Genomic DNA, 27,717 nt, shown 5'->3' on the forward strand with positions numbered 1-27,717 from the left:
AAAAAACCAACCAACCAAACAACAAAAAAAAACAACCAAAAAGCCACTTTTAAAGCTTTTTAAATCCCCTCATTATTAAGCAACTCTTTCTCAGGGAGAACCTCACTCAGCACTTTGCTCTGCATTACTTAAAAGGAGGAAGGGTGTGGAAGGGAGAAGAGAAGCAATGTTGCCTACTTCTACTCCCGTTTCTCTTTTCCTGCTGAGATAAGCACAGCCTTTGCTCCAGGGATCAGGAGTAAGTACAGAGCAGAGCAGGAAGCATGCATATCAATCCTGCTTTGAGAGAAAGGAATCTTTCAAATGGGGGATCCAGGCACAGTCAAAAACACTGCCCTGAACACGAACATTTACAACACACAGAAAACAGTATGTTCCACCACTGTGGGAAATGCTCAGTATGTTATACAGAAAGATAGAAAAACCGTCATTAATTCCATGTGGCTGCCCACTAGAAAGAGGACTACTGACCATTTTCACAAAATCCCAAGGCCAAAGGCCTGAAATTAATTCTTGCCCCTTGAATGTCACACAGAGATCTTCCTTAGAGACTTTTAGAGCATACACAGAATGAGACAACATATTACGAGAGTAAAATAGGTGACACATATTTCGGCTGTTAAGGATCACCCAAGATACACTAAAACCACAATAAGAGAGGCAACATTCTTTTTCTTATCTTCTTGCTGAGGGATGAAACACATCCCAGCACCACAATTTAACCTGAGGAAATATACGGAAGTTATACACACAAACCTTTTCACTTCCTTTCCATCAAAATAAAAAAATCCACACTCCAAGAATTTCTGGACTTGAGGTTTAAGAACACTGTGTAGTTTTTCCGCCTTTCCACCTTTAACCATTTGATGATAGTCGAAGTTCACCATTTTGATATCAGCTGAATGTTCAGAGGCTTTCAAATGGCTCTGGAATTGTAAACAGGAAAAAAGAAGTACAAATATACCAGTACCCCAACAAAGAGAAGTAGGAGCTAAACAAGAGATTACAAGAATTTTAAAAGTTGTTTTATTACCTTTCTTTTAGGTAATATGAAACAACTTCTATTACCACTGAAACAAATCACTCAGAACTGATTAATATTTCACATGTATTTTTGTTTTCCTTGTCACACAGTCAAGTTTTTCCCTTACTACCCCAGGGGTCACCAAGGCAGCCTACAGCCTCTTCTGCTGTTCAAATGCTTTCACTTGCAAAAGGTTGTTTCAGTGAAACCCCTTTTCATCAACAGTCACTGACATGCTGGTCAGCAATGGGGACTGAGTCAACACTTAACTACTACAGACAAAAAACCCACCCAAATTACTTAGGTTGCTGTGGGGAGTGGCTTGAGCAAAACTTTCCCTAATATTCCCTGAAAAACCTTTAAGTGCCCACACAAGGTCTGTTGGCAAAGCCCTGGGTATCGATCCACATCTGGGAACGCTCCTGTCTCCTATCCACAAGAGCTGGACACAGCAAATATCCCAGTGAATGTCCCAGGCTGTTCCATCACTACCGCACAGAGGGAAAAGGGAGAAGGAAGTAACAGATGGCTACTGACACGTTCTCTGGCTTCAGACAGAACTCCTCAAATGGTCGGTGTTTATGAACTGCAAAGTGAAGTTTTCTTTCAAACTAACCAGCGGGAATTAATGAGAGCAGCCACCTTCCTGCTAGTCATGAAGCAGCTCAGTATTTAAACAGATAAATTGTATTTTTTTAAAAAGATTACGGGATAGATCCATTAATTTCAAAAGAAATATCCTTTAAAGAAACATCACAGCATTAGATATCATAAAGTACAATGCATTTATTTGTCAATTTTATAGTATAAAAAAGACTTATGTTTTCAATAAGACACTAGTAAGCATGAAGTATAAAAATAACTTCAAATTCCTCAACGTTGTCTACATAGCAGTTATAATTTTCCAGTACAGTAACCAATCTGAACAGAATTAAACAAGAATTACATAGAGAGCTTTTAACAACTCATTTCACATCATGCATCTTAAGCAGTGCTGTTATGATAAATCAAATTTTAGCTCCCAGAGCACAGCATACCTGGGGGTTTGTTTTCAAAAGGCTATGTAAAAGCTTCGTTGCAAAAAAGCAAATCCCAAGCATATGCACAGTGAAAGAACTGTCATACTCACCTGGAAAGCTTTGCTGAGCATGTGCTCTCCTTCTTTTGCCCCAAGTAAATTTACAATAATTTGCTTGCCATATAAATTTTTAAGAGTTTGGAAATGCCTGTTAACAGAAGAAAAATTCCACAGTCATCTTCTGGCACACAGAAGATTAACACCAACGCCTGTCACACTGAGAAGTTGCAAAGTATTCAAAATAAATTTTATTCGCACTTTCCAACAAAGCATTGAAAGGCATAAGCAATCCCCAGGAAGTTCCCAGCTTTGCTGAATCCCACATCTGTACAGACAAAGCCTCCCATTTGGATGCAGCAGAACTTATCAGAGGTTTGTAGTGCATTAGCAAAAATTTTAGGTGTTTTGTACCTGTCAAAAGCTGGTGCGTTTGCCTCGAAACCCCTTGACATCCTGACACGATGGGATCCCACCTACGACATCAAGATTACACTAAATTGTCTTGTTTTGAGTAAAACACACATAAACGTTACAGCAGTTCTACTGCAAAATGCTGGTATGTCTAAGGAACCTAGAGTCCCTGTAAGGCACAAACTTTTCTAACCATTCCTGTAAAAAAAGTGTCACAGCAGCAGTTACTCAGTCAGTTCCCTCTTTCAAGAAAATTATGATGAAATTCTATTACAGTAATAATCTTCATCCATACTGACTTCTTGAAAAGACTTCTCCTCAAGAACAATTCAGAAGAAAACAGTGTCTCTGGATGCCCTTAGATAACCCATTTAAAAGAGGAAAAATAACTACAAAGAGAAGACATTGAAGAAAGAATGGACATTCAAGTTGTGTGCAAGTTCTAGATTTGAGAGGAGCAGGCTTGGTGAGTCACAACAGCACAAACGTGCTCCCAAAGGATCACCTCATCCTCACAGGCAACTGTGAAGAAGAGCCCAAAGGCTAGTAGATGATGTTTAAAAGGACATAAATAAGAATTATCTGTATAATAAATCTCTCTCCTGCTTACCTGCAGTCCTGGCTGCTCCCAGAATAATGGAACAGATCCTCGAATCTGTATGAAAGATGACACAGAGTCATCCAAATATATCACCTGTTAAAGAAAGTAAAGCATAGTATTAATAATTATCACAGTGTAAAATGTTAGAATTCTTAGCCTTAACTAAACACAGAGCAAATAAAACATATTTACGTATTACATATTCCACACTACAAGCTAAAATATTGTTTCCAAGACTTTGAACAATTCCTACAAAAAGTTCTGTCACTCTCATGCTCCCTTGCAGAGCCACAATCCACAACGTCTAAGGAAACACTGCTTTTATTATTTGGGCTTGAGTAATTTCTGCACTAGAAGTAAGGTGTTTTAAACAACTTGGTAAGACTTTCCTGCAGGAATAGTTAAAATGAACACCACTGCACAGAAAAATCACCATGCAGCCTACTCAGAACACTTGCACAAATTTTCTGCATCAGGAACCAACATAGCACGTGGTCCATGAAGTACCCACAAAAGCAAAACTGAACTGCAATAACATACCACAGCTATTCAGTGACATGGGCACGCTAGGAAACTTGGGCAGAGAAAGTGTTACAAGAGTGTTCTGACTAAACTCCTGAAACTGGAGGTGTACAAGCAGAGCCCTTCCTGCACATAGTCCTCCTTCAGTCACTTGGGCTCTGGAAGCAGTCAGTGAGTCAGCCAAAGAAACCCAGGAGCACGAACACAGCTGCAGGAACAACCCCTTGGGAATAGGCTACCATGGAAAGTGAGCCAAGGAAAGCCAGCAAAGAAAGATTTAGCAAGTTCTCACATTTCTGTATAATGAGGGCAGAGCCATGAAATCCAAGGCAGCAGAACAACAGTGGCTTCACAAGCTGCCTTTCAGGGGAGCTGTGCTAAGTGGAACGCTTTCATGTTTCCTGAGCCACAAAAGGTACTGGTGTTTCGGTATTTGTCAAAAATCCCCTTTGCCTTTTATTTAACATTAGCTTAGGCCAGAAATGGAACATGCTGCCATGCAGCTAAAGGGGCTCAGTGGAAGCACAGCCACCCACAGGAGTTCAGCACCTTCTTAAGCTACTGCAACTGAGACGCAGGCATGCCCTGACCATAAGCCACACTAAAAACCAAGATCATCAAATTACATAACCTACTTAGCCTCCTAATTTAGCATCAAAGAAACTATTCTGATATATGCTGGTGGCAGACTTGACTCATGATTTCTTGATTTAGAGCAAAAATCTAACCCCACGGGGGCTTACACTGGCTTGTCAGCCAAGCTATAGGCACTGGAGTGTAACATACCTGCTCTGTTTCAACAAAATTGGCAACGTGACCATCATCATTTGTTCCCCGGACGTTAAATCGCGTACCAGCCCGTTCACAGCTCAGTCGTGAAATGAGACAAGCCTTGGCCTGCTTGTGAGCTGCATAAATCGTCCTGATCTCCACTCCTCCACACATGAGACGTAACAACCAGTCGTCACAGTTCACACCGTAGTGCTTCAGATGTAAATGCAGCGACTGGTTCCTGTCAGAGAGAAAACAGCCATCAAATAACCGGAAGGAACTGCAATCCAGCTCAAACTGCTAAGCCAACTACTAACTCCTTACATTTTACACCTACTAACACAAAGAAGACCAGGAAAATAGGCATGCGATAGCTTCATGATATAACTCTCACTTAAATGCTCCTGAAATAGCAATAAGATGGAGTGAAGCTACGAATTTCAATGACCTGAAAATAATAACCCTTACAGCCTTTGCTTGTCACCCACCAACAAAACAACACTCCGAGCTTGTTTATACTTCTCTGCTCAGCCTTGTTTTGAGAAGTCAAAGATTACAGACTCTAGGAACGCAAGACAGAATTCCAGTGACAGGGTTACTTTTTTTCTAATGTGTGAAGCACCATTCAATCTCATACCATCACAAAATAAAGCTAGAAAAGAAATTCTTATCAGTGTAAATTGAATACTTTCATTATATGCCACCTAACCCTAACCTCATGCCACTCACCAGACAGGCTTCCAGGAGTACATTCCCAGCCAACTGGTTCTCAAATTTCTTCAAACACCAATTTCATGGTTAAGTGCTGGCACTTTATATACTGCATATATCATTCTCTAATAGCAATTACTGTTCACATGAAAGATCCACAGTTTGAATGTACCAGCACATTTAGCAGCACTAATCAATGCTGTATTAAGTAAGTAAGACTAAAGTTCAGGTTTTGTGAAATTTTTTGTTTGCCTCACTCTACTGGCACTTGGCTTTTGATCTTCTTCAGAAACATTCACCTGTATAAAAAAAGTAGCAAGGTTTTCTGCATAGCAAAGAAAAGCAAACAACAGGAAGATGTCTGGTTGTGTCTCTGCCCAGAAAATTCTACTGGAATTGCAAACTGTTCATTGTAACAGTGGAAGCTCTTTAGTCTTTTCATCCTAAACCTAAGCATACAGGTGCATTATAATAGGACAGTGAAAACAAACAATATTCTTTCCTTGGGCACTCTGAGCCTGGATGTTTGGCACAGAAAAATCCCCAGGAAGCACACTGAAGTGCATATGCAGAATACTTCCTGTTCTCGACTTTTAGCAGTTACATTTCTAGCTTTTGGAATTTGGACATTCCACCTACCTCCTGTGAGGATTGGCTCTTACTGAAAGAAACAGAACCAGGTAACTTCAGAAGTTTTACAAGAGGGGTCAGAATCAGCCCAGCTTCTTTGGAGAGGGTCAACAGGCAGCATTTCTTAAGCTTTGAAGTACTCCCAAAGATTTGGATTTCTTAAGCTTTGAAGATCACCATTGATCAATGGAGAACCAAGTCTTTTTCCAGATGCATAGACAAACAGCAAGGTTTCTACAACTCCGTAAACTTACATCAAAGAAATGATGTTTCTGAAGACCTGAGCTTCTTTCCTACCTTAATAATTTTTTTCTTATACTTGACCCTGATCAGATTCCTCTACCTGACCAAAATAGTAGCTGAGACTAGAGAAGCATTGGCTCATATGCCAGAGCTGGTTCTGTGTATTTTGGCCAGAAGAGGAGGACAGACGTAGCTTTTCACCTGTTCGAATAGTGTAAAGCCAAGTCCTCAGCACCCTTCCAAGATTCCTGGACACACAGGCCATTTTTAACAAAGGCTGAAGGGAACAGAATTTCTGACATGCCATTGTGCATTACTGGCATTATTTAAGGTGCTGATCAGCAGAAACAGCAGTATTCCTCTCACCAAAAATTCTTTGTGTGAAAACCTGTACTTAATTCAAAAATATCCAGTAAAAGGATAGCGAGTGCAGCACCCAAGCAAAATGCACTTTGTAGCAGAGCCTTCCTGCTGTCTCAACAAAACCAGCAATATCACAATTTTCTGAGTAACAAAACTTTTGAAGGGCTTTCCTATGTTGGAAACCCCCTTGGAATCAATCTATCAACACCATAGCATTTTAGAACCCAGAATGTTCTAAAAAATAGTGTCTTTTTTACTTTGAAGCCTCATAAGCACACCCATTTAAAAAACTGACACAACCGATGAAGAATTAAGAGGCATCAAAACTGAAACACAACATCACAGGAGATGTTCAGATGAAAATGCAATACAAGCAGGGAAGAATCTGTGTACTGTTTCCAATTAAAAAACTCCCAAGTGGTCACAAAAACATACTCTCATTAATAACTTGCTTGTTCCCTTAGCGTTCAAGTAATGCTACTCTATCGCCTCAAGATCTGGGGGAGAAAGGTGTACATATAAGAGCTGCGAAAGACAAGGATAAAAGCTTGCCAGGCATTAGTTTGCAGAAGAATTCATTACTCTATCTAACTGAACCAATTGTGAGTTGCTGAAGCAATTCTGAACTCACCAGAAGAACCTGTTGTCAGTGGTGTGCTCCTGCATGCTGCGGTGAGCACTGAGACTCAGGTCTAGGCTGACACCTGTTGCAGACCATGCAAAATAAAAGTTTCCAGAGTTCAACACTTTGCGCACTTCTGAAATCCGATCTTCATCTGTTGGGTCAACTCGCAGTGACACAAACTCCGTGGAAGTAACTCGGAAAACTTCAGAGTCCTGGATCTTTCCCACCGACATGCATCCTGTTACTAGAACCAGATAATGTAACAGTGTGTCTCCTGCAAAACAAGAAAGGGCACAGGTAAGAGAATGGATCTCAGCAGAGCAGGACACCGATTTATGTGCTAAGGGCACACAGGCCCACCCCAGTTTGCCTGAAAATATACAAAAAGAACCAAGAACACATTCCCAAGTTCTACCGAAGAAAAGGAGAAACTATGCTGCGTAAGAACAGGGATTGCAAAAACCGAAGTTATTTTTGTCCACTCCCTCATTTCTGGGAGTGCTCCAAACTTGTAAGTTACTCTGCAAAGAGGAAACAAAACCAAACGAACGAATAGAAAAAAAGAAACCCTGTTCCTGTTGCAAAGGTCCAGTCTTACAGGAGCAGCACAGTATTCTGCCCCAAATGAAAAATTCGAGTTTTACATATCTGACTCACCGAGGTTTAATCTTAACACACCCAAGAGCCCATAGGCATCCATGACTTTGGAGTATGTATTCTTGATTGTATCCTTTTCTGCAGCAGCTGAGGAGAGAAAATGAAAGATTTGCTGATGCAAAAGGCCTGATATTATGGCAGCAAGAACATTCCAAACTAAAAACCTGAGGGATTACAAAAGCAGAGCTAACGTGATGCTTCTGGAAAGAAATCAAAATGTATGAGCATATGGCACTTTACAATGGAAAATGAAGGTTTGAATCTGTGACAAAGTTATGATCATGCTATGTTTTTAAGAAATAAAAAAGCAAAACTCCAAGTGATATTAAAGGAGAACACTGGCATTTTAAACAACATCATCTCTTATTATAAGAAGCATTTACAGCACAGAGAAATAAGATGCCTGAGAATGCTCTATTAGTGCTTAATATGCTGCTTTTTCCATGAAAAAAAAAATTACCCTTTTTCTCCAAGAATAAAACCATGACGTAGCAGTATTATCTCTGAACAAGACTATCACAAGTCCATTTTGACTATCTTAGATATACATTTAAAGCAGATCAAAACTCTTGCAGGTCCAGTAAAACTGGTATTTAAAATCCATGTCTTAGATGAATTAGGAAGACACAATTTTCACAGGCAGTTTTGGAAAAAAAAAACAACCAAAAAAAAAAACCCCAAAAAAACCAAACCAAGCCCAAACAAACAAACAAACCACAACCAAACCACACCAAACCAACTCTGTCATATTTTAGAAGAAATTAAAGTATATCTGCCATTGCTCTCCTGGGAGTTAAGTGTACATTTTAAGTCTTCCATCAGCACTGTAACAGCCAGGCCCACAAGGCTGGCTGCAGAGCCAGCTGAGAGATGCTGAAGGTAGCAGGATGCCACTCATCCTGAGCTATTGCTCATGACCAAGACTGCACCAGAAGGACATCAACAATCCCAGCTTTGCCACTGGATCTACAGAGATCAAGATTCCATGGTTACCAACAATCAGCACCATTTTCTTTGACACTAAAAACCTCAGAACATGACACAAAGAAGAGTAAATCAAAATGCCTATTTGCCCTGGCATTCTGCTGTGCTCTCTCTCACATTAGCTATGTCATTTAGAACAAAATCTCTATTTTATTTAGAACAGAAAACCCCCCTCTATTTTACCTAGAATTGCTCTTCCTAACAGGCGTTGCCCAAGACTAATATAGCCCTGCCCATGCACAAGCCTACTGCTTCTATTCAAATATCTACCAGCTCTTTTATTAATGTGGATCAGACAGTTTAATATAGACGAAATAATTATTTGACCACAGCTTGAAATCCAATGCCATTCAATGTTTTATTAAGAGGATTTTTAAAAAGTTTCTTCACCTCATTGCACTGATACCTACTGCACTAATATTCCTGTAATACAGATGTAATAAAAAGAGTTTTATAGCAGCATGAGGATTTATTTCTGAAGTCTTCACCTAGAGTGAGAGTTAAGAACCCACAGCCAATCTAAAAACATTTTGTCAGCCTCACCAAACTGTGTTTTTCTTAACCAGAAAACCACTGGGCTAGAAAGAACTTCTACATTTTAGACCCTGGTTCTTTCAATCTGTTTTTTAGTAAGGGTTTAATGATACCAATGTACTCTTGTAAACTCAGCTTTGCAAACCAGAAAGCTGTGGTGTTCTTCCTCCACATTTGAAATTATTACAGAAAGTTGGGGTTTCATTTCAAACTTCTCGCAGGATTTTTCTTAAAGGTGCCTGCTGGGATTTAATGACATGTCAGAACTGCCTTTCCTGTCTTCTATGGATTTATTCTCTTTTTCCATTGCAGAGAATGCTGGATATCTTTGTTAAGCCGTAGTAAGTAAATGCCCAAAGTACATTAAGTAACATGGGCTTTGCAAATTCAGACCAACAAAAAAGGCCAACAAAGGCTAATAAAGCAACAAGGCGTTGCAAAACCAACCAACTAACCAAATAAAAACAGAGAAACTTACTGTGGCTAGTCAATTATTATTTTCTTAAAGTACCCAAGAACCAACCAAAACATTTCATGATCTGTTTTCATTTACATTGGAGCTAATTCAGTGTGAACTCCAAGCTTTTCCACAGTGACAGTCTAAGTGTTTCTCTCTCACGCTGCCCGCACTTTTCCCACCTCAATTTGTTTTTAAGGCCAAAATTCACATGGGAAAATATCAAATATGGCATGACTTCCTCCATCCTACCCTGGTCCATGCTTGCCGACCCCAGGCTTCTGCTTTCAAGGCAGTGCCCGGTCAGGAACTTCCTGGGGCAAACATCAAGGAAAAGCACTTGAAGCTTCTGAAAATCAAGATGAAATTAGGAAGACACAGCTTCACCACACTCCTATCCATTCTCTTCCCAAGAGCCTCTTATCCAGTCTCCTCAAAAGGCCAAAGTCTGCCTCTCCAGAAGCCAAGTCCTACTGACTCCTATTTTTAGCCCTCCAGAAATGGAAAGAATTTATCCTTTCATGATCACTATCAAGCAGTAAGAAACCCAAACCAAACTAACAAAAAAATCCATAAAACCACAACACTTACAAAGTGATTTTCAAATCAATTTGCAATGTACCTCTGGAGAAAGCCAGAAAGCCCCATTTGCAGTGTCAAGAGGAAAACAACAAAAATTTCAAGTCATCCTATTTATTAAGGATTGACAGATAACAGCATTTTAAAATGCCAGCTGTAATAAGCACACCTTATCAATCCCAGACTCACGTAAGAAAGGTGACCAAGTCAATTATTTTGAAGTGAGTGTATCAGCCCTCCCAGCGTCACACAAATGGAACCCCATCAACAATCTTGTTTTCAGAATACTCTGCATCAATTCCACCTCACTCCAGATCCAGAAATGAGTTTCCCAGTTTTAACAATTAAAACGTTCAGATCACATTGAAAATCACCATGTAGGCTTTCTAATGTTGGGTTCTCCTCTTGGTGAGCTCACAGGGTGCCACGAGACAACACATTTCAAGTTAGTAACTACAGTTTCCAGGCAGAATATGGGACTCTGAGCTGGGAACAAAACCACAATCCTGAAATAACATGCATTTCCTTCAGGCCTAAGACTCCTAACCCACATCAGACGAGAAAAAGTGTAGGAGCATCCGTGGACAACAGGGAGAGGGAACTCTGCAAACCTGAGACACTTACAGAAACACGTATTTTTATTGCAAGAGTCGTGGGTAACAGGGTCTGCCTACAGCCACCAGCCTGGGCTGGAGGGAAGCCCCAAGGAGAGAGAGAGAGAGAGAGGGGTAAGAAGTAAGAGCAAAGAAGAGAGAGCAAGGTGAAAGAGGTGGCAGGGGTAAGGGAGGTGAGGTAAGAGAGTAAAGTAAGAGGTGTAAGAGAGTAAGGTAAGAGCAGGAGGTAAGAGCAAGAGAGATGTAAGAGAGTAAGGCAAGGGGGCAAAGTAAGAGAGGCAAGAGAGCGAGGTCCTTGTTACAATACATTATATCTCCTTTTGTGTTGAATATTCTGATTTACACAGACCAACCTGCACGTGATACAAAACTTATAGACTTCGAATACAGCCTATGAGAACTGCCATATTACCGTATCATTATTTATTCTAAACTCTAAAGACTACTTTTCTTATCTACCTTTTCCCTGATACCTTGGGGGGGCTACTCCCTCGAGCCACTTTGTTTGCTACCACCCAACGTATCACCAGCTAATTGCTGTCTTCCTGCCTACATCTTAGCATGTGTACATCTTAAAGCTTGCTTTCATTTCTATTTCCCTCACAGGTTTTATAATTTCAGTATTTCTTGCCAGACAATCATATTTGTAGACTTTTCCTGCCTCACCTTTCCCAACAAAAAGTCCACACAACAGTCACTTTAAAAGGTTTAGAATCTGAAAAAATCTGAAAAAAATATCCGAAAAATCTATGAACACAATTTGGTTTTGATCTTGTAAGACTAAGGTTTTCAAGGGTTTTGTCAAATTAGGACAGTTAAATTTTCGGTATTTAAGTTAAAGATAACATCTGACTATTACCACAGAGGTGACATTAAAATCAGAATAGAGTCACCACCTTCCTTTATTAAATTAACCAACCAGGGAACTATTTTACTACTTTTGATACCTCTTTTTTTGACACACTCCTAGTACCGGCTCAGCTCAGTATGCTGAGGATGAGGAAATCCTGCTTTTCAAGGCCTGCTGAGACCACCTTGGTTTAACTGTGTGGAAGAATATCCTTACTAAGAAGCGGTCTGAGTGGCACTGCTAACCCTGTCGGGGAACAGCTAACAGGGTGCCTGCTGCACATGGCTTACTACAGCCCTTACTTCAGCTCCAGAGAGCCCAGGTGGGCAGTGTCCTCCTCCTGCACACACCTCTCTGCTCAGCTTTACTGTGACGCTGAAGTCCGAGGATGTGCGTGACGCTCCTGGCTCAGTGTTTTCCCAGACAGAATGTTCTCCATGGCAGGCGACAGGAGTAAAGACAGCTTACCACTCGTTGGGGATGACTCACCAGCAGGAAGAGAACGCACTCCTGCTCGGGCAGGGAAACCTTTCCAGTTAAGACATCTCAGAGAGCCCTATTTCAAAAAATAAATATTCTGCCCGTTTGATATGGAAAATAAAAGAAATAGATCTATGACACCCTCGCATTAAATTCTAAACAAATCAGCAGTGAAGCTGCTGACATTTAAACCCAGATGCTCTCACCAGGCTTTGAGGATCCCCTTCGACCCCAGTGTCTCGGGCTAACCCAGTATCAGGACCATGCCAACCAAAGAGGAGTTAAATGTACAAAGGAAAGCAAAGTATTACTCAGGTGTTTCGGTCACAGCAACGTTAGTTCATTCACACACAACACCTCCAGCAGAAGCATGGCCTGGGCTGCTCCCACGTTCAGACTGAGTGGTTACACAACTATCACCTCTGAACTATCCCATCGACCCTCTTCCTTGCTTCCCTCCGACCTGGCAGACGGCAACAGCACATGGCACACACACTGAAAATCACCCAGCACCTGAGCTGTCCACCATCTCCTACCGAGGCTGAACTAAATCCTCTGAATCATCCTGCACTGCCTCACGGAGGGCACAGGGGAGGAAGGTTAACGCAGTTATCCTTCCCTCAGCAAAATGACAGATGTGCTTCCTTTAAGATGACGCTGAAAGATCAGTAAGCTTCCATTCCTTTCTCTTAGGCCTTTTCACAGCCAAACTTCTGCACATGGATATTCCAGGAGGTGCAGTTCACTAAGGCCCTCAGAACTGAAAAACATGAATCAGTTTTAACGCTAAAATGTATTTCACTAGGCTGTGCCTATATTATCCACTCTACATACAGGTAAGAACTATGATCAGGTATAAGGCTAAACACATTACTTAATCTCTAGTATTTATGAAAATATTTGGGAAAATGTCTAATAGTTTTGAGGTCAGTATTGTCAATTTTTATAGTCTGAAAAGTGGCAGCACCATCATTAAAACCCAGAAGTTTCTGACAGTTTAAAGCGATGCTGTTCTGGATTTAAATTGATATATACTTGATCTGACCATTTTTCTATCTATTCACACAGATTTTACAAATATGAGAAATCTTCCCCAAGGGACAGTAGTATTTAATTAACTTTGTTTATTATTTGTACAAATACTTTTAAGTTTATACAGCTACAGACTGGAATCTTCTGGCTGGATTCTTTGACTTGACCAACAAGATGGACAAGTAGCATTTCATAAATCTTCCCCAAGAGCTAATAAATTACTCCTTTAAATATGCATTAAAAAGTACAGATACCAGATGGGAACAGCAAACAGAAAAAGAGAAGGAAAAAACCTGACCTGAAGAACTCCTGGGCTTTTTCTGCTGTCAGTTTAAGACAGTGATCTTCCAACCATTAAGAAAAGTATCAGTACCCAAAGAATTTAAGGAATTATATGGAAATAAAATAGAGGAAATTTAAGAAAAATGTCACTGCTAAATATTCAGTGGAAAACTATGCCCATGTACCAGACAGAAAAAGAGTAAGCAGTTTCCTGATTAAGCTTACTGAAAACAATACTCAGTAACTACTTCCAGCTGAGTATGAACATTTGCTATGACGTAACCGACCAATTAGAATTCCAAGGACAGTTCTTTGCAGATTAATGAGTTATCACTAAGTACAGAACCCAAGAGAAGAGAGGCTTTCAAACTTCCTTCAGGTCTGGCTTCTGCTTGGTAGCAACAAGGCTGGGAAGCAGGAAAGAACTTTGACATGGGTTTTAATTTTTAGGGAAGGACATTTCATCCAGGTGCCTGCAGTGTATCCCAACACGAGAAGTGACTTACTGCCCTTTCTGAGCATAACCTTCAGGAATAAATAGTTTTTCAACTGTTGGCCCTTAAGTAGCTCAAGCATGTTCCATAATTACTAGACACAGGCTAAAACTACTCGTTCCACAAATCTTCAAAACATTTTAAGGCTTGCACTAAAGTTGTTTGCTACCTTTACAACTGGACAGTTATTCCCAATCCACACTAGGAGTGCCCTATGGATACTGCTACCAAAATCCAGGAGATTACTTAAATACATATCAAGAAAAAGCTGTACCAGAAAAAAAAAGGAGAATTTTAAAACCAGGAGAAAAGCACCCACTGTTCACCTGGACCACCATCCAGCTGTAGCAATCATGTCAGTCACTGCCTGGCCTCTAACAGGGGCTGGCTAAGGAGAAAACTACTTCCATGGAACTAAAGCTTTCTATAATACAGCCAAAAAATCAAGCTCAGAAATGCTGTGCAACCAGATGCTTTGACTTCCTAAAAACACAAAAATATTTTATAATTTTATGTATTTTAAAAGCCTATGTATAGGCCTTATGGTTCCCTTCTGCATTTCTCATTTTAGTGTCCTCTAACAAAAACCAAAACAAACAAAGCCCCCACAAAAACAACAACAAAAAAAAAGAGGCAAAAATTTAGGGAAATAACCCATGCATTTTTCACTTAAAACATGTAAAAATAATTTTGCAATGCAAGACACCTTGCTCCAAGTATTACTCATTTTATTATTAGACAAAGCAATACAGAGTCTTGAGCAAGGTTAAAAATACATAGACAAAATAAAGCTAAAAATCAAAAAGTCATCAAAAATAAGACAAAATGAGATAAAATCAAATTATGATATCACATTTAAGAATACAGAATTTATTGTTATGAAATGCAACATGAGGTTTAGGTTGCCAGTGAGTTATCATGTGTTCAAAATAGTGTTGTTCAGAACCCAAGAAACGAGATGATGTTGGAAGCAATTGTAAGAAGATTTAGTGGACATGAAAACATAGATGCATAAAGAAATGTAATTAAATGTGTCCAATTTTCTCGCAATAAGAAAATGTCTCCTTTCTCATTTAAATCAGCAGCCTCTCCATTAGTAAACAGAAACACAAAACAGTTGCTTCTTTACATTCCACAAATAAATGGCTCACACAATGTTCAGTCTGGCACCTTTCTAACAAAGTAATTATCAAAACAGATCGACTTACAGAGGACAGCCACAGCTCCGGACTCAAACATGAGACATTCTTCTCTGTTCCTGGTTTCCACGATCACGCTGAAGGGAAGTGGATCCAGCTTGTGATAGACACGGTATCCTTTACTGAAAGCCATTTTGCCTCAAACACAGGCAGCTCTGTCCAACACAAGACGATGTTAATGAAACCTCCCTGTGCTTCCAGACACCTCCCGCAAAGCTGGTGTGATCCACGTCCTTTCCTAGGGATTTTACGGGTTCAACAAAAACAAACAACAAAATCCTCTGCTCCCTCATTCTACCTCGTGAGACCTCGTTTATCTATGTGCAAAACAAATTCAGGGATTACCTAAAGATGATATAAGACTGTTTCAAAACCAGAACTACCCAGAGAAACACCTTTCAAAATATGGATTTATTTAAAAGCTTCTTCGAGATAACTAGAATTTTACAGAATCCCAGACTGGTTTGTATTGGAAGGGACCTTAAAATTCATGCTGTTCCACCCCGTGCCATAGGCAATATCCCAGGTTCCCAATATCTTGAAGGTTACTTCGAGCCCCAATGTCCAACCTGGCCTTGGACACTTCCAGGGATCCAGGGCCTGCCCACCTTCTCAGGGAACACATCTAAATCTAACCCTACTCTCTTCCAATTTACAGCAATTTCTTTTTCCTGTAGTTAATAAACAGGATTTCTTCTTAGGGAAGTATAAAAAAGAATATGTTTTCAAGTTACCAGCAATAAGGAAGAGCCACCTCAAATATAAACTACTCAATTATAAACTACTGCCAAAAGCAAAGGGGCAGCCTTCAACTTTTCGACCTATTTTATGAATTCTGACCTTGCACAGAAGGACAGTATCTTTTAAACACTGAAGGCATTTTAAAGGCATTTGATGTACAAAAATGCCAACCTATTTTCGGCTTACCCCCCCCTCCTTTTTTTTTTTTTTTATTTTTTTAACGAAAGCAGGGTTTGATTTAGATCTAAACCTTGCCCTGCAGCGGCTGAAATATCGCAGTGCCGTACTGGTGACGCTGCCCGCCAGCCACACACGAGTGAGGTGTTAAAAAAAACCCCACAAAACTCACACTGCAGCAAACCATAAACAAACGCGAGAGCAGCCAAAATTTCCGCGCTCAGGCTGGGGAAAACGCGGCGAAGGAGGCCAGCTCCGGAGCGGGGCTTTCCGGCCTCCTCACGGGCACTCCCCGAGCTCCGCGGCGGACACGCAGCGCCCGCTCCGGCCTCTCCCGGGCGGCTCCGGGCACGGCCAAGCCGCGGGGCTCCCCCCGCCCGCCGGCCACATTCCCACACAACGCAGCGGGACGCGCCTGGCAGCGCCCGCCCCGTCTCGCCCGGAGCCCGAGCCCGCCCCGTCTCGCCCGGAGCCCGAGCCCGCCCCATCTCGCCCGGAGCCCCGCGGTACCCCGCTCTCACCGCCCGCCCGGTGCCGCGGAGCCGGCGGGATCCGCTTCCTCCCGGCCCCGCGTCCTTCCGCACTGCGCAGCCCGCCCCGGAAGGGAGGGGACGGGGGCAGGCGCTGGGGCCGAGGTGCGCAGGAGCCGTGGTTTAGACAGACCCAGGCGTGTGTTGAGCACGGCCGGTCCCGGGTCCCGCTGCGGGATTTTTACGCGGGGCGAAACCCAAGGGACAGGCTCCGGAGCGGCCTCAGGGACAGACTGAGCCACCTCCGAGCCACCGCGCTGCGATACTCACAGCGCTTCGGGTCGGCTGAGGGCCGGCTAAAGCCGGCGTCTTCCTAACAGCAGCCGCGGAATAGAACCGTGGAATATCCCGAGTTGGAGGGGATCCACAAGAATCTCCGGGTCCAACCCCCGTCCCTGCACAGACACCCCAACAACCCCACCCGGTGTCCAAACACTGCTGGAGCTCCCGCAGGAGCCGTGTGGCCGTGCCCGTTCCCTGTGGAGCCTGGGCAGTGCCCGGCACTCTCTGGATGAAGCTTTCCTGATGCTCAGCCTAACCCGCCCTTGACAGAGCTCCAGCCGTTCCCTGGGTCCTGTCACGGGTCACGGAGAGCAGAGATCAGAGCTGGCCTCGGGAGGAAGCTGCAGACCCCTAAAGAGCCCTCAGCTCAATCTCCCGCTGAACAAGCCCAGTAGCCTCAAGCCGCTCGTGTGGCTCCACACGGCCTTAGTGAAAAATGCGGAGTTTCGGAGGCAGACTCCATCGCTGCCCGAGCCAAGGGGATTTTGCCCATCCCTGGCTCAGGACAATCGGTACCGCCGGAGCTCCCGCGCCCCCTGACCCTGCTGCGGGATTCCTTCTTTTTTCCGCTGTCGATATTCATCACCAAAGTTTGGGTGCAGACCGTGGCGGGCCCGGGATTTTATCAGGCGGGAAGATATCTTTATTTCTGAGGCTCCTGGGAAGTGTGTTCCCGTGGACTGCTGGGGGGCCAGGGAGCATTCGAGGGGTTCAGATGAGTGTGAAGGCGGGTCTGTGTGTGAGCTGAGCAAGGTGTGGATGAGTGTTACCTTCTCGCCGTAGTTCTCTGCATTTCACTGTAGTTCTGTGCTTCTCTGTTTCTGTTTCTTTCTCAGTTTACTTCTAACGTCATGCTAGAAATAAAGATTGATTTTCTTTTTGGCTTAAATTGAAAAAGCAGCTAGTAGAAAATGGCAGACTTCCTGGGAGTAAAAAAACGCCTTCAAAATTAAAAACAAAACCAAAAAACCCAACTTATTCCTTAGGGAGCCTACCATTTTCTACTGCTGCATCAGATTTATCGGTTTTCTTCTTTCTACATATCACGTATAGGCACCCTAATTAAGGCTCCAGCTGGGAGTCACTAATGAATCGCTGACATTCCAAGGCAAAGCGCGCACGCGCCTTGGGCAGGGATGGAAAAGGGCAGGAAAGGCGGGATCGCTCTCCTCTGCTCGGCCGCCCGCAGCGCCTTTCCCGGTGTGGGACACGGGACACGGACACGGGACACAGGACACAGGACACGGACACGGGACACGGGACACGGACACGGGACACGGACACGGGACACGGACACGGACACGGACACGGGCTCGGCGGGGCTGAGCCCCCGGTACCGCCCATGGGATAACCCGCCCCGCCGCTCGGCAAACCGGGGAGCTGCCCGGAAAACCGTGTTCCTGGGAAGCGCTGCGTTTGTTTTCCCTACCCCTGGGAAATCCGGGATGCTCCTGGAGCGGTGCTAGGCAATGGCCTGAGAGGAGAGCTGCATTTGTTTAATTTTGGCCTTTTTTTTTTTTTTTTTTTTTGTATCTTTTCATGTTATATTTTTATTATATGGTGGGTTTGTTTTCCCTATCCCTTAGAAATCCAGGATGCTCCTGTAGCTGTGCTAGGCAATGGCCTGAGAGGAGAGCTGCATTTATTTAATTTTGTCTTTTTTTTTTTTTTTTTTTTTTTTTTATCTTTTCATGTTATATTTTTTATTTTATGGTGGGTTTTTTCCCCTGTTGTTTAATTTTTTTGTTTTGTAGTTTTAAAAATGTTTTTGGTTCAGTTCTTCTATTCTTATATGTTTATTCTAATTTTTAAAATTTTGCTTTATTTTTTATTTATCTTTTATTTTTACTTTTTTAATTACTTTTTTATTTTGACATTTTTAATATTGCCTATTTTTATTTTAATGTTTTATTTATTTTGTACTTTTTATTTTATTTTAAATTTTTTATTTTAAATTTATTAATTCCATTTAATTTTTTACTTTATTTTTATAACTTATGGATTTAATTTTAAAATTTTATTTCTTTTTTTTTAGTTTTTATTATTTTTTCATGTTTTCTTTGTTCCTTTTTTTTTTTTTTTTCCTTACCCTCTTACCCTGAGTATGTGGAAGTTTGGCTGTTGGCAAGAAAGAAGTTGAAGAACAACCTCCATATCCTCTGGACATCTGGATAGAATTGAGAGCACAGTTAGCAAAACCTCTGTGTAATAAAAAAAAAGACATTTGATTTTGTACCTCTCCAAACCTCATTGTTTATTAGTCAAGAAATCCAAAACAAAGCAAACAAAAAACCCCACAAAACAAATCCCCCCCACATCTCCCCCCTCCGAAAACACAGAGAAAGAGAAAATATGCCAATATTATTTTAATAAAGATTAAAACTTTACCCCTTAGAATACCAGGCTCATTTAATTCTAATTAATTGTGGTTCTGATGTGTTAGGTTAATAAATTAATCTAGTTTAAAATATCGTTTAAAACATAAACAAATAAACGCGAATTTTTAAAAAATACAAAAAAGAAAAATAGAAGTAACAAAAAGAGAACTATAACATGTTAAAAATAATATAATTAATAAATATTTATTATTAATAATACACGATATATTATTATGTCACATCTATTATACTATATAAAATATACATTATAGAAACATTATGTATAATAATATATAAATATAGAATATATATTTATTTTGTATATATCACATATATAATATATAACATATAACAATATATATATTTATAGTATAATATTGTATATATAATATATATTATATTACAATACGCATAATATAATACACTATGTGCAACGTACATAATATAAAAGAAACTGCAATGATCAATATAAATAACAAAACCATAAATATAAAAAATATTGAAACATAGCCTAAACTAAGGGCTTTTTTGGTTTCCCTGTGGTTGATGGCAGGGTTCTTGCAGCTGAGGGTCTTTGGGGGCATTTATTTTAGAGGACGTTTGGAAAAGGGCATTTTTGGCCACGTTCTTTTTTGCCTCCGCTCCGCCGGAGCTGTGGGCAGTGCTGCCGCCGTGTGGACACAGGGCGGTACTGCAGCTCTCCCCGGGCCCGGCCCCGAGGCGTGTGGCAGCGCCGGGCTGTGAGCTCCACCGCCCGACCGTGCAAAGATCACGGCCAAAAGGGAGGGAAAAATGCAAGAACCCCGGGTGCGTGGCAGCCGACTGCCGACGGAGTCGCACGGGCAATTTTCCGCGGCGTTTCCAGGGTGTGGGTTCAGGCTGTCGATTTAGTCAGGCGCCTGTGTAAAACAGCCGACGGGGGCCTTTAGGGGTGCCACAAAAAAGATGGCGACCTACCGGAAGTGGCTTCAGGCACAACCAAGATGGCGGCGAGGAAGGGCGGAAGCAACCGAGTTTGGCCGAACAGCCGAAAATGGCCGAGGTCTGACGAAAGTAGCCAAATGTAGCCGAACAGCCGAAAATGGCCGAGCTCTGACGAACCCAGCCGAGTTCAGCCGACTTGAACTGCGTGCGGCCGAACGGAGCCGAGCCGAGCCGAGCCGAGCCGAGCGCAGTTCCGGGGCGGCCCCGGGCCGGTGTCCGCCGTCACCGCCGCCTCCTCGGCGGGCGATTCGAGGCCGTGTCGGGAGCCGCTGCCGGTCGGGCGGCACACGCTGGCGCCGTGCCCGGAGCTGGAGCACTCGCTGTCCCCGCTGGAGCCGGGCGGCGGCCCGGGAGCACCTGGAGCGGGGCGTTGGATGGCGAGGAGAGCGGCTGCATCCTGCTGTGCAGTGGGTGCCGGCCTGGCCGTCAGACGGTTCAGTCGGTCTTTGTGAAACAAAACCTGTGTTGGGCCCAAGAACTGACCCTAATCCCTGTTACCTGAACTATCCAGCTGTAGGATAATAATTTCTGTTCAGAAATAAATATTGGACCCTTAGGGGCAGGGTTTGTAACCCTCTGTAAAACACAAGGGGAGAACAGGGCTCAAAAGGCAGCCCTTGATGCCTCCAGCACCTGCTGCTGGAAACACTGGCAGGACTTGGTACAGCTGGATGGAACCTTTACACAGCTCTGTCCCGCGGGACCGAGGGTGGCAAACCAGAGAGACTGATGGAAATAAACCAAATGATTGATTTAAATGGACACTGATGAGAATAAAAGCCCTTCCCCAGGAAGGTGTTGTGATAAACACACACTTTCTAACTTCAAACTGTTAGACAGTCTTTGTCTGTCAGAGTTGGATATCGGTATTAGATCAATGTCCTTATTTGTAGTAATTCACAGTGATCAATTTCCTGTTGGAAGTCCTCGAAATAGAATTGAGTGTCTGTATAACTTCCCCCCCCTCCCCAACTGAAAACAAACCTCGTTAAACGATGACACTATGAGGATGCTACAGATGGAGTGACAGCAGAGGAAATCTTGTTCCTACCAGTTACCCATGGGAAGAAAGCAATTCCCATCTGTCTTATGCTTGAAAAACAGGTAAAGGGGATTCTGTGTTCTCTCCTGCTTAGGGTGTACATTTTCACTGTCCTAAAAAGGAACCATTTGAGGCTTCAGAGTGATTGGCGTGGGTCAAGAATTTGCTGCCTTGGCAGGGCAAAAGGTGGAGCTGCTGTGATTGTGACAGACGTGAATAATTAGAGATCCATGGGAAATTGTTCAGTGCACCAAAAATGACAGAGAACGTCATCTTGACTGGTGTCATATGTAGAGCTGGGACCCTAAAGACCCCCAAAAGGTAAAGAAACCCTGAGCCACGCTACGATCAGACCCCATAGGGGTGGTTTATTGGAAGCGCCAGTAAGGAATAACAGGAATTCCCTGGCCCTCAGCTTGGTCCCGCCTGCCCACACCACTGCCCTTGGGAAGTGCTGTTCTTCCCGGCTGAAAAGCCAACAAACTTTTTTTTTTTTTTTCCTTTGTCCTTTAGAACTCTTCTCTGAAAACCTCCGTCCTCTCACGTTTCTCCTCAAACAGCATCCTGTCTGCTCCCGTCCCTCCGGTGCCTCCCCGAGCGTGTGGCTTCGCTGCTCCCCGGCGCTTCGGCAATTAATATAATTGATGCTGAGCCTCGGTGGGCCGGAGGAGGCGCCGAGGGGCTCAGGCCAGGGCCGGCCGCGCCAGCACCAGGGCGCGCTGCAGCTGCTCGTACGACACAAACATCACCACGTTCCAGGAGCCCAGCCGCAGGAAGGACGGGACGAAGCTGTGCCGGAGAAAGCAGTGCTGACGGGGACACGCCGGGGACGTTCCCGTCCCCAAAGTCCCGCAAGTGGGTTGGGGTATTCGGGGTTCTGCGCCGCGGGTCCGTGCAAGCACCGCAGCGAATGTGCAGGTGCTCCACTCACCCCTTGTAGAGGCCGGCGGGGCCATCCTGCATGAGCAGGGCCAGCAGGCAGCTCAGGGCGTTGCGGTACTGACCGGGGCTGGCGTTCATGTACCGCGTCTTCACCACGTCCACCGGGGACGCCACCACCGTGGCGCAGAAGCCGGCGCCAAAGGCGGCCACGAAGTGGCACGGGATGTTGTCTAGCGGTGGGGAAGAGCCGGGGGTTGGATGGCGCAGGGAGAGGGATGGCACCTGGCCACGTCCCCCCGCGCCGTCCTCACCTGCCATGAGCTGTGTCCGCAGCAGCGCGTCCTTGAGGAGGTCGTAGGTGACGAGCTCCCCGCAGTTGATGACGGCGTTGCGGGCGATGTTGGGCAGCGTCCCTGGGCGGGAGGGCGGTGACATTGGGAATGCTGCTCACAGCCCCTCCTGGAGCATCCTGGCCAAGTCCCCCAGCCCTGCCGTCCCCATCCACGTCCCTTCCCACCCCATCCCTTTCCCACGGCCATCCCTGCCCGCTCCTACCTCTCCAGAGCCCGCGGATCCCCTCCTCCCTGGCGATGGTGCGATAGGCGTCCACGGTGCCGCTGTACCGGAGGGCGCTGTCTGACACGGTCCTGCTGGCCTGGAACCGGACCTTCACCACGTCTGTGGGCTGGGCACAGGCCACGGCCACAGCCCCCGTGGTGCAGCCAGCCAGGAGCCGCGTGGCCATGCCTGCGTCTGGAGAGGGCAGGTGTTGGGACTCCCGGCCCTGCAGGGACCATCGGCCCCGCGGGGACCTCCAGCCCTGCAGGGACTCCAGGGTGAGCGGGCTGTGGTGCTTCACAGAGGGTCATCCCAGGGGGTTGTGCCCCCCAGCGTGGGTTTCTCTCTGCGAGAGGGCTGTGCACCAGGAAGGGGGTGCACGGAGAAGTAGTGACTGCCCCGACACTCACTCTCAGCACCCTTGGGGGTGTAGATCTGCTTCACAGAGTCGTACAGCCCGATGCGGATGGAGGCAAAGCTCATCTGGCGCTGCAGCCCGGCCGCCAGCCCCCTGTAGAGGCTGCGGGCTCCCTCCGTCCTCACCATGGTGCTCAGCGTCCCCACAACGCCCCGGTACTCCACGGAGCTGATGGTCCGGGGGATCCTCACCTCGCCCTGGATCTGTGGGGTGCCAACTGTATCACCCCACCTCCTGCTCCTCCCCGAGCGCCACCAGCTGCGTGGTAGAGGTGGCACGGAGCATCCCAAGTCCCATGTCACCCGGTGCTCCCTTTGCCCGGGGGGGTGGGGGCCCGGCGGATCGTACCTGCAGCCGCACTTTGGCGGTGTCCAGGGGAAAGGTGCACAGGTCAGCGATGCAGCCAGCCATCCCCGCGCTGATAAACTTCATGGCGGCCGTCGGGGGCACCTCGGGGGGCTTCAGACCCACCATGGTGGCAGAGGGGCTGGAAGGAGAGGAGGGGTTGGTGGGGGAGCCAGGAGGGTGCGTCAGGACAGGGTTTCACGTGGATGTCCTATTCGGCGACGGAGCTGATGATGTGCCATGGTGGCTCCTGATGGCTTTGGTCAATTCCCAAAAACCATATCCTGCTCTGTCTCCTCCCTTCTGTCCCATGGAAACTGAGGCACAGGGCTTGCTCAGGACGGGATCATCAATGCCCACCCTTCCCTATCCCACCCCAGCCATAACAGGGGGTGCTGGGTGAGATCATCTCCCCCAGAGTGACCTGCCCGGAGCCACGGCCCTCCGTGGCCTCACCGTAGGGACCTCGGCAGTGTGTTCCAGCTCCTGCCTTGCACAGGCAGTGCCCTCAGAGCCGCCTCCCTGGCCTCACCCTTATATAGCAGCCAGGAGGACATTCCAGCAGCCACGGATCGGGTGACAGGAAAACAGTGTTCCCCTGGTGGCATTTCAGTTGATGGGACTGGGTCATCTGGCATCAGTGATGAGGTGGCTGCTTCAGCCCTCTGCCCCCCTCACGGGGCTCAGGCATGGGGAGGGGGCTCCTGCCCAGAGCCCCCGCACCAGACTGGGGAGGAATGTCAGTTTTTATCCTAAAACCATCCAGGGAAGGATGAGATGCACAAAACCCTCGCCCCAAGGCTTTACAAGCAAGAGGTTTGAGGGCAGAGCAGCACTGAGCTCTTTGTGCAGGGCAGGTTGGACCCCTTTGCCCAACACAGACCATGAGCCACAACCCATCCCACACAGCTCTGAGCTCACAGCAGGATTGCCTCTGCATGGTGGAACATGTTCCCCAAGCCCACATGGAGCAGGGGCTGGGGAGCACCTTGGAGCAAAATCCACCATCAAACCCATGACACCCTTCAGAGCGTGGCCAGGTACTGGGTGTGAGGCTGCTGGGAGGAACTGGGCTCAGGCCAAGAGGCTGGAGGCCAAGATGGAGTGAAAGAAATGCCCCTTTTCCTCCATTAAAAAAAAAAAAATCTCCTTTAATCCTTGGTGCTAGTTAGCCCCACATGCAGAAAGGTCCCTCAGGATGTGCTGCAAACCTCCACACTCGCATCTGAGCTCGCCTTGATCAAGAGGGACTTTGGGCCTGACACCCTGAAGCATCCCTCGGGCTCCAGACAAAAAGCTACCTGGCACCAACATCCCTCTCCAGCTGGCTCCTGCCTTGTTTTCCTGCCACTGCTGACCTAGACCTGAAAAGAAGATGCTGTTTACCTCATGCCCAAGATATAGCTCAGGAGTCAATGCTGTGACCTCGTCTGTGACAGCGATCCCAGCCCAGCTGGCATCCTGCCTGAGGTTTTTTGGGGATGCTACCAGGAGAAAGCAGCCTGCACGTCACTCCTGTCCGTCCAGAGGACACTGGGTGCCTTTACCTCCCATCCTGACCCAGGATGGGCAGGGAAAGGGGTCACAATCACAGGGCAACTTGTACCAGCAGTGAATTACGCATTCAGGGTGTCCCCTGGGAAAAACAACACTGCAGAAGTGGGAGAAAAAAGGGATGCTGATCATTTGGCTGCTTAAATCCTGAATTCCATGCATGGTTTAAAAAAAGCTCAGATGGACTTGGACTCATTGCACCTGGGGTTGTGCTGTACAGTGATACTCAATTCCTTGGCAAAGCAGTGATCTTTCCATGTGCTCCTGGCCACCTCAGCTTCCAGCAGCATTTCTCTGACTCTCATGTGGGAGAGATTCCAGACCCCTGTTGAGGAAAGGTTCCTGCTCTCACCTAGAGACACTCTGTATGCGCTGACAAGAAACCAGGGGAATTTTATTGAAACAAACACTGGAGAGAGCAGTACAAAAATATCTGAGCTCTGTTGGCATCAAAGTCTGTTCTCTGAAAGGCGTACAAAAATAATTTAAATATAAAAGTCTCATATTTCTAGTCACCCTCTTTTGTACACCCACCAGATTTTACAGTGCCCTTTGGCCTGTGTTCACACAAGTGCTTTGGGCACTTGTGGAAACAGAATTGTGTTGCCCACCAACTATTTTTGAAAGGGCCATTTCACAGGTATAAATCCTAAAACTGGACTACTTGGAGAGCAGGTAAGAGCCCTAGGGATTACCCACAGGGGTGTGTCTCATTGGGGACCTGCCCCTACAAGAGGCAGCTCCCTGTGGGTGACCACAGGCTTTAAGCCCTTCTAAATAGGGGACTTCAATTAACTAACCAATCAGGCAAACTAAAAACAGAGCCTGTAAGCTGTGGCTTCCACCTCCCCTTCACTGGAGGGCTCAGCCTTTGCCAGTGCATCCATGACTTAGGAAGCTCTGCTGTGGACGGTCTCTGGCCAACACTATTCCTTCTTGGAGAGCTGAGCAGAGAAGATCCTGGCAATTCTCTTGGCCTCCTCTTCCGAGAGCTCGGGGCTGGGCCTGGGACGATTTGCTCTTCGGTAGGGGATTCCTCCAGGCACTGCTTCACTCCTGCTCTGGGGACAGAAGGGACCAGGTGTGAGAGCCCTGCCTTGCCCTTGTTTCATGTCATAGCAAACTATGGGATTGTGCAGACAGTGAGAAGTTGGATACACAGAAAAAAAACATCCCAATGAGAAAGAGAACGATCTGAGCCCTGAAATGGGGCTCTGGTGTGTGGCCTCTGGACTTGTGAGCATCCACCCTCAGCCAAAGTCTCCCTGTGTAAGGCCAGAGGAACAGCAGTGATGTACTCACTGGGACCTGACTGCATTTTGGTTTCAGTTATTATTTTACTTTATAATTTGCAGAACCCTGAAGACCAAATGTACTCACAGAGGGAAGGCAATACTCTGTCACAACAAATCTTAAGTCTGTTGACAGGACAAGGCAGGGAATGGATTTAAACTAAGAGGAGAGATTTAGACTACATATTGGGAAGAAATTCTCCCCTATGAGGGTGATGAGGCCCTGGCACAGGGTGCCCACAGAAGCTGTGGCTGCCCCTGGATCCCTGGAAGTGTCCAAGGCCAGGCTGGATGTGGTTTAGAGCAATCTGATCTAGTGGAAGCCATGGCAGGGGGTGAGGCTGGATAAGCTTTAAGGTCCCTCTCAGCCCAAACCATCACTGTGATTATTCCATGATAAATGGGATGGGCCAGGCTCAGCTGCCTGTGGGGACCCCAAAGCAGCAGCCCATAAGAGGAAAGGCCCTGGTTTAAACAGTGTCATCTCCTCTATGCTTTGCCAGCAGCCTGGCTTTGTCCCTGATGTTCCAGCAGCACTAGAAGATAAGTAATTTCAGCATACAAAGAAACACACTTCTACTCAGCTCTCTAGAGCTGGGCTGTGCCTGTGAAGCACAGAGAAAAGCAATCCTGCTCCGGGAGCCTTTAGGGGAGGAAGCTGTGGGGCCAGGAAGGTCTTTTGGAAAACTGATCCGCCAATCTGGCCTTTCACCTACTTCACTGGGCAGCTTCTCTGAGCCTCGGGAAAGGTCTCCTGAGGTGCCCAGCTCCCTCCCAAGAGAAACAGCTCCAGGACCCTGTTTTGGTGCACTTTGATACGCACCTTTGGAGAGGGAAATGGCTTTTTTAGGAATAAGTGAGTCCTTGTGTTGCTAACCTGTGCGTTACAGGCTCAGGTGACAGCCTGCAGACAAAACACTTTAAAACACTTCCTGTTTTTACCACACTGAAATAACAGACATGCATAATTAGGAGAATCTTTGCTTTGCTCTTCTTTCTTCATAACAATTCTCCAGGATGGATTTCCTAAACCAAAATGTAAGGAGCCAAGAGAGATGAAATGCATACCTAACCACAGCAGAAACTTAAATACTAGCAGAGAGAGCTGCTTGCTGGGCAAAGCACCTTCCTTGAACAGAGCTGTCCAGAGACCAGGACAGTAGCTCATTTTTCCCATGCTGTTTTCTGCCCATCTGTCCAAGGAACAGCCAAAAGGTCAGGAGTGGCTGGAGAGGGGCAGTGACCAAGCTTTGTGCTGATCCCTGAGTTTTACACAGCATCTGAAAGCATCTCTCTAGGAAATTCTCTCAGTCTGCCAATTAACCCTAGTTCAAAGGTGCATGACACTGCATTTCCTGCCTCCCACAGCTCTCCTTTCCCATGTGCCATGTGT

General features: G+C 45.5%; 3 protein-coding genes across 6 annotated transcripts in view; all 3 read right to left on the reverse strand.

Moving 5' to 3' along the window:
- Positions 1-16,639, reverse strand: part of SYNJ1 (synaptojanin 1) — a 50,182-nt gene extending 33,543 nt beyond the window's left edge. For both annotated transcript variants that reach the window (XM_066340749.1, XM_066340750.1), the window contains exons 1-9: positions 16,570-16,639; positions 15,151-15,294; positions 7,637-7,723; positions 6,986-7,253; positions 4,423-4,648; positions 3,124-3,207; positions 2,514-2,575; positions 2,154-2,250; positions 757-926 (exon numbers count right to left, since the gene is read on the reverse strand). In XM_066340749.1, the coding sequence (XP_066196846.1) occupies positions 757-926; positions 2,154-2,250; positions 2,514-2,575; positions 3,124-3,207; positions 4,423-4,648; positions 6,986-7,253; positions 7,637-7,723; positions 15,151-15,274 (1,118 nt within the window). In that variant the 5' untranslated portion in view covers positions 15,275-15,294; positions 16,570-16,639. The remainder of the gene's footprint in view (positions 1-756; positions 927-2,153; positions 2,251-2,513; positions 2,576-3,123; positions 3,208-4,422; positions 4,649-6,985; positions 7,254-7,636; positions 7,724-15,150; positions 15,295-16,569) is intronic.
- Positions 16,640-21,621: 4,982 nt separating this feature from the next.
- LOC136375300 (putative mitochondrial transporter UCP3) lies at positions 21,622-24,224 on the reverse strand. 3 transcript variants are annotated; one of them, XM_066340734.1, is made up of 7 exons: positions 23,935-24,214; positions 23,482-23,638; positions 23,126-23,336; positions 22,713-22,910; positions 22,469-22,570; positions 22,207-22,387; positions 21,622-22,064 (listed from the first exon to the last, which is right to left on the reverse strand). In XM_066340734.1, exons 1-7 carry the CDS (start codon positions 24,114-24,116, stop codon positions 21,959-21,961), a joined length of 1,137 nt encoding a protein of 378 aa, XP_066196831.1. In that variant the 5' UTR covers positions 24,117-24,214; the 3' UTR covers positions 21,622-21,958. The 3 variants fall into 3 exon arrangements, with proteins under 3 accessions (XP_066196831.1, XP_066196829.1, XP_066196832.1); XM_066340732.1 differs by having other exon boundaries at positions 22,207-22,570; positions 23,482-23,620; positions 23,935-24,224; XM_066340735.1 differs by lacking the exon at positions 23,935-24,214 and having other exon boundaries at positions 23,482-23,928.
- Positions 24,225-24,749: 525 nt separating this feature from the next.
- Positions 24,750-27,717, reverse strand: part of C2CD3 (C2 domain containing 3 centriole elongation regulator) — a 37,393-nt gene continuing 34,425 nt past the window's right edge. The window contains exons 33-34 of the mRNA XM_066340731.1: positions 25,833-26,093; positions 24,750-24,842 (exon numbers count right to left, since the gene is read on the reverse strand). Of these exons, the coding sequence (XP_066196828.1) occupies positions 25,959-26,093 (135 nt within the window). The 3' untranslated portion in view covers positions 24,750-24,842; positions 25,833-25,958. The remainder of the gene's footprint in view (positions 24,843-25,832; positions 26,094-27,717) is intronic.

Source organism: Sylvia atricapilla, chromosome 2 (assembly GCF_009819655.1).
Source record: "Sylvia atricapilla isolate bSylAtr1 chromosome 2, bSylAtr1.pri, whole genome shotgun sequence".
NCBI lineage: Eukaryota > Metazoa > Chordata > Aves > Passeriformes > Sylviidae > Sylvia > Sylvia atricapilla.

Bases quoted from the DNA above. Each gene is read 5' to 3' on its own strand.
- LOC136375300 (XM_066340732.1), bottom strand. From the start codon at position 24,116: ATGCCAGATGACCCAGTCCCATCAACTGAAATGCCACCAGGGGAACAC. The intron at 23,621-23,934 runs GTGAGGCCACGG...CTCTCCTTCCAG, and splicing joins ACACTGCCGAGGTCCCTACG to CCCCTCTGCCACCATGGTGG. The intron at 23,337-23,481 runs GTACGATCCGCC...GGCACCCCACAG, and splicing joins CCGCCAAAGTGCGGCTGCAG to ATCCAGGGCGAGGTGAGGAT.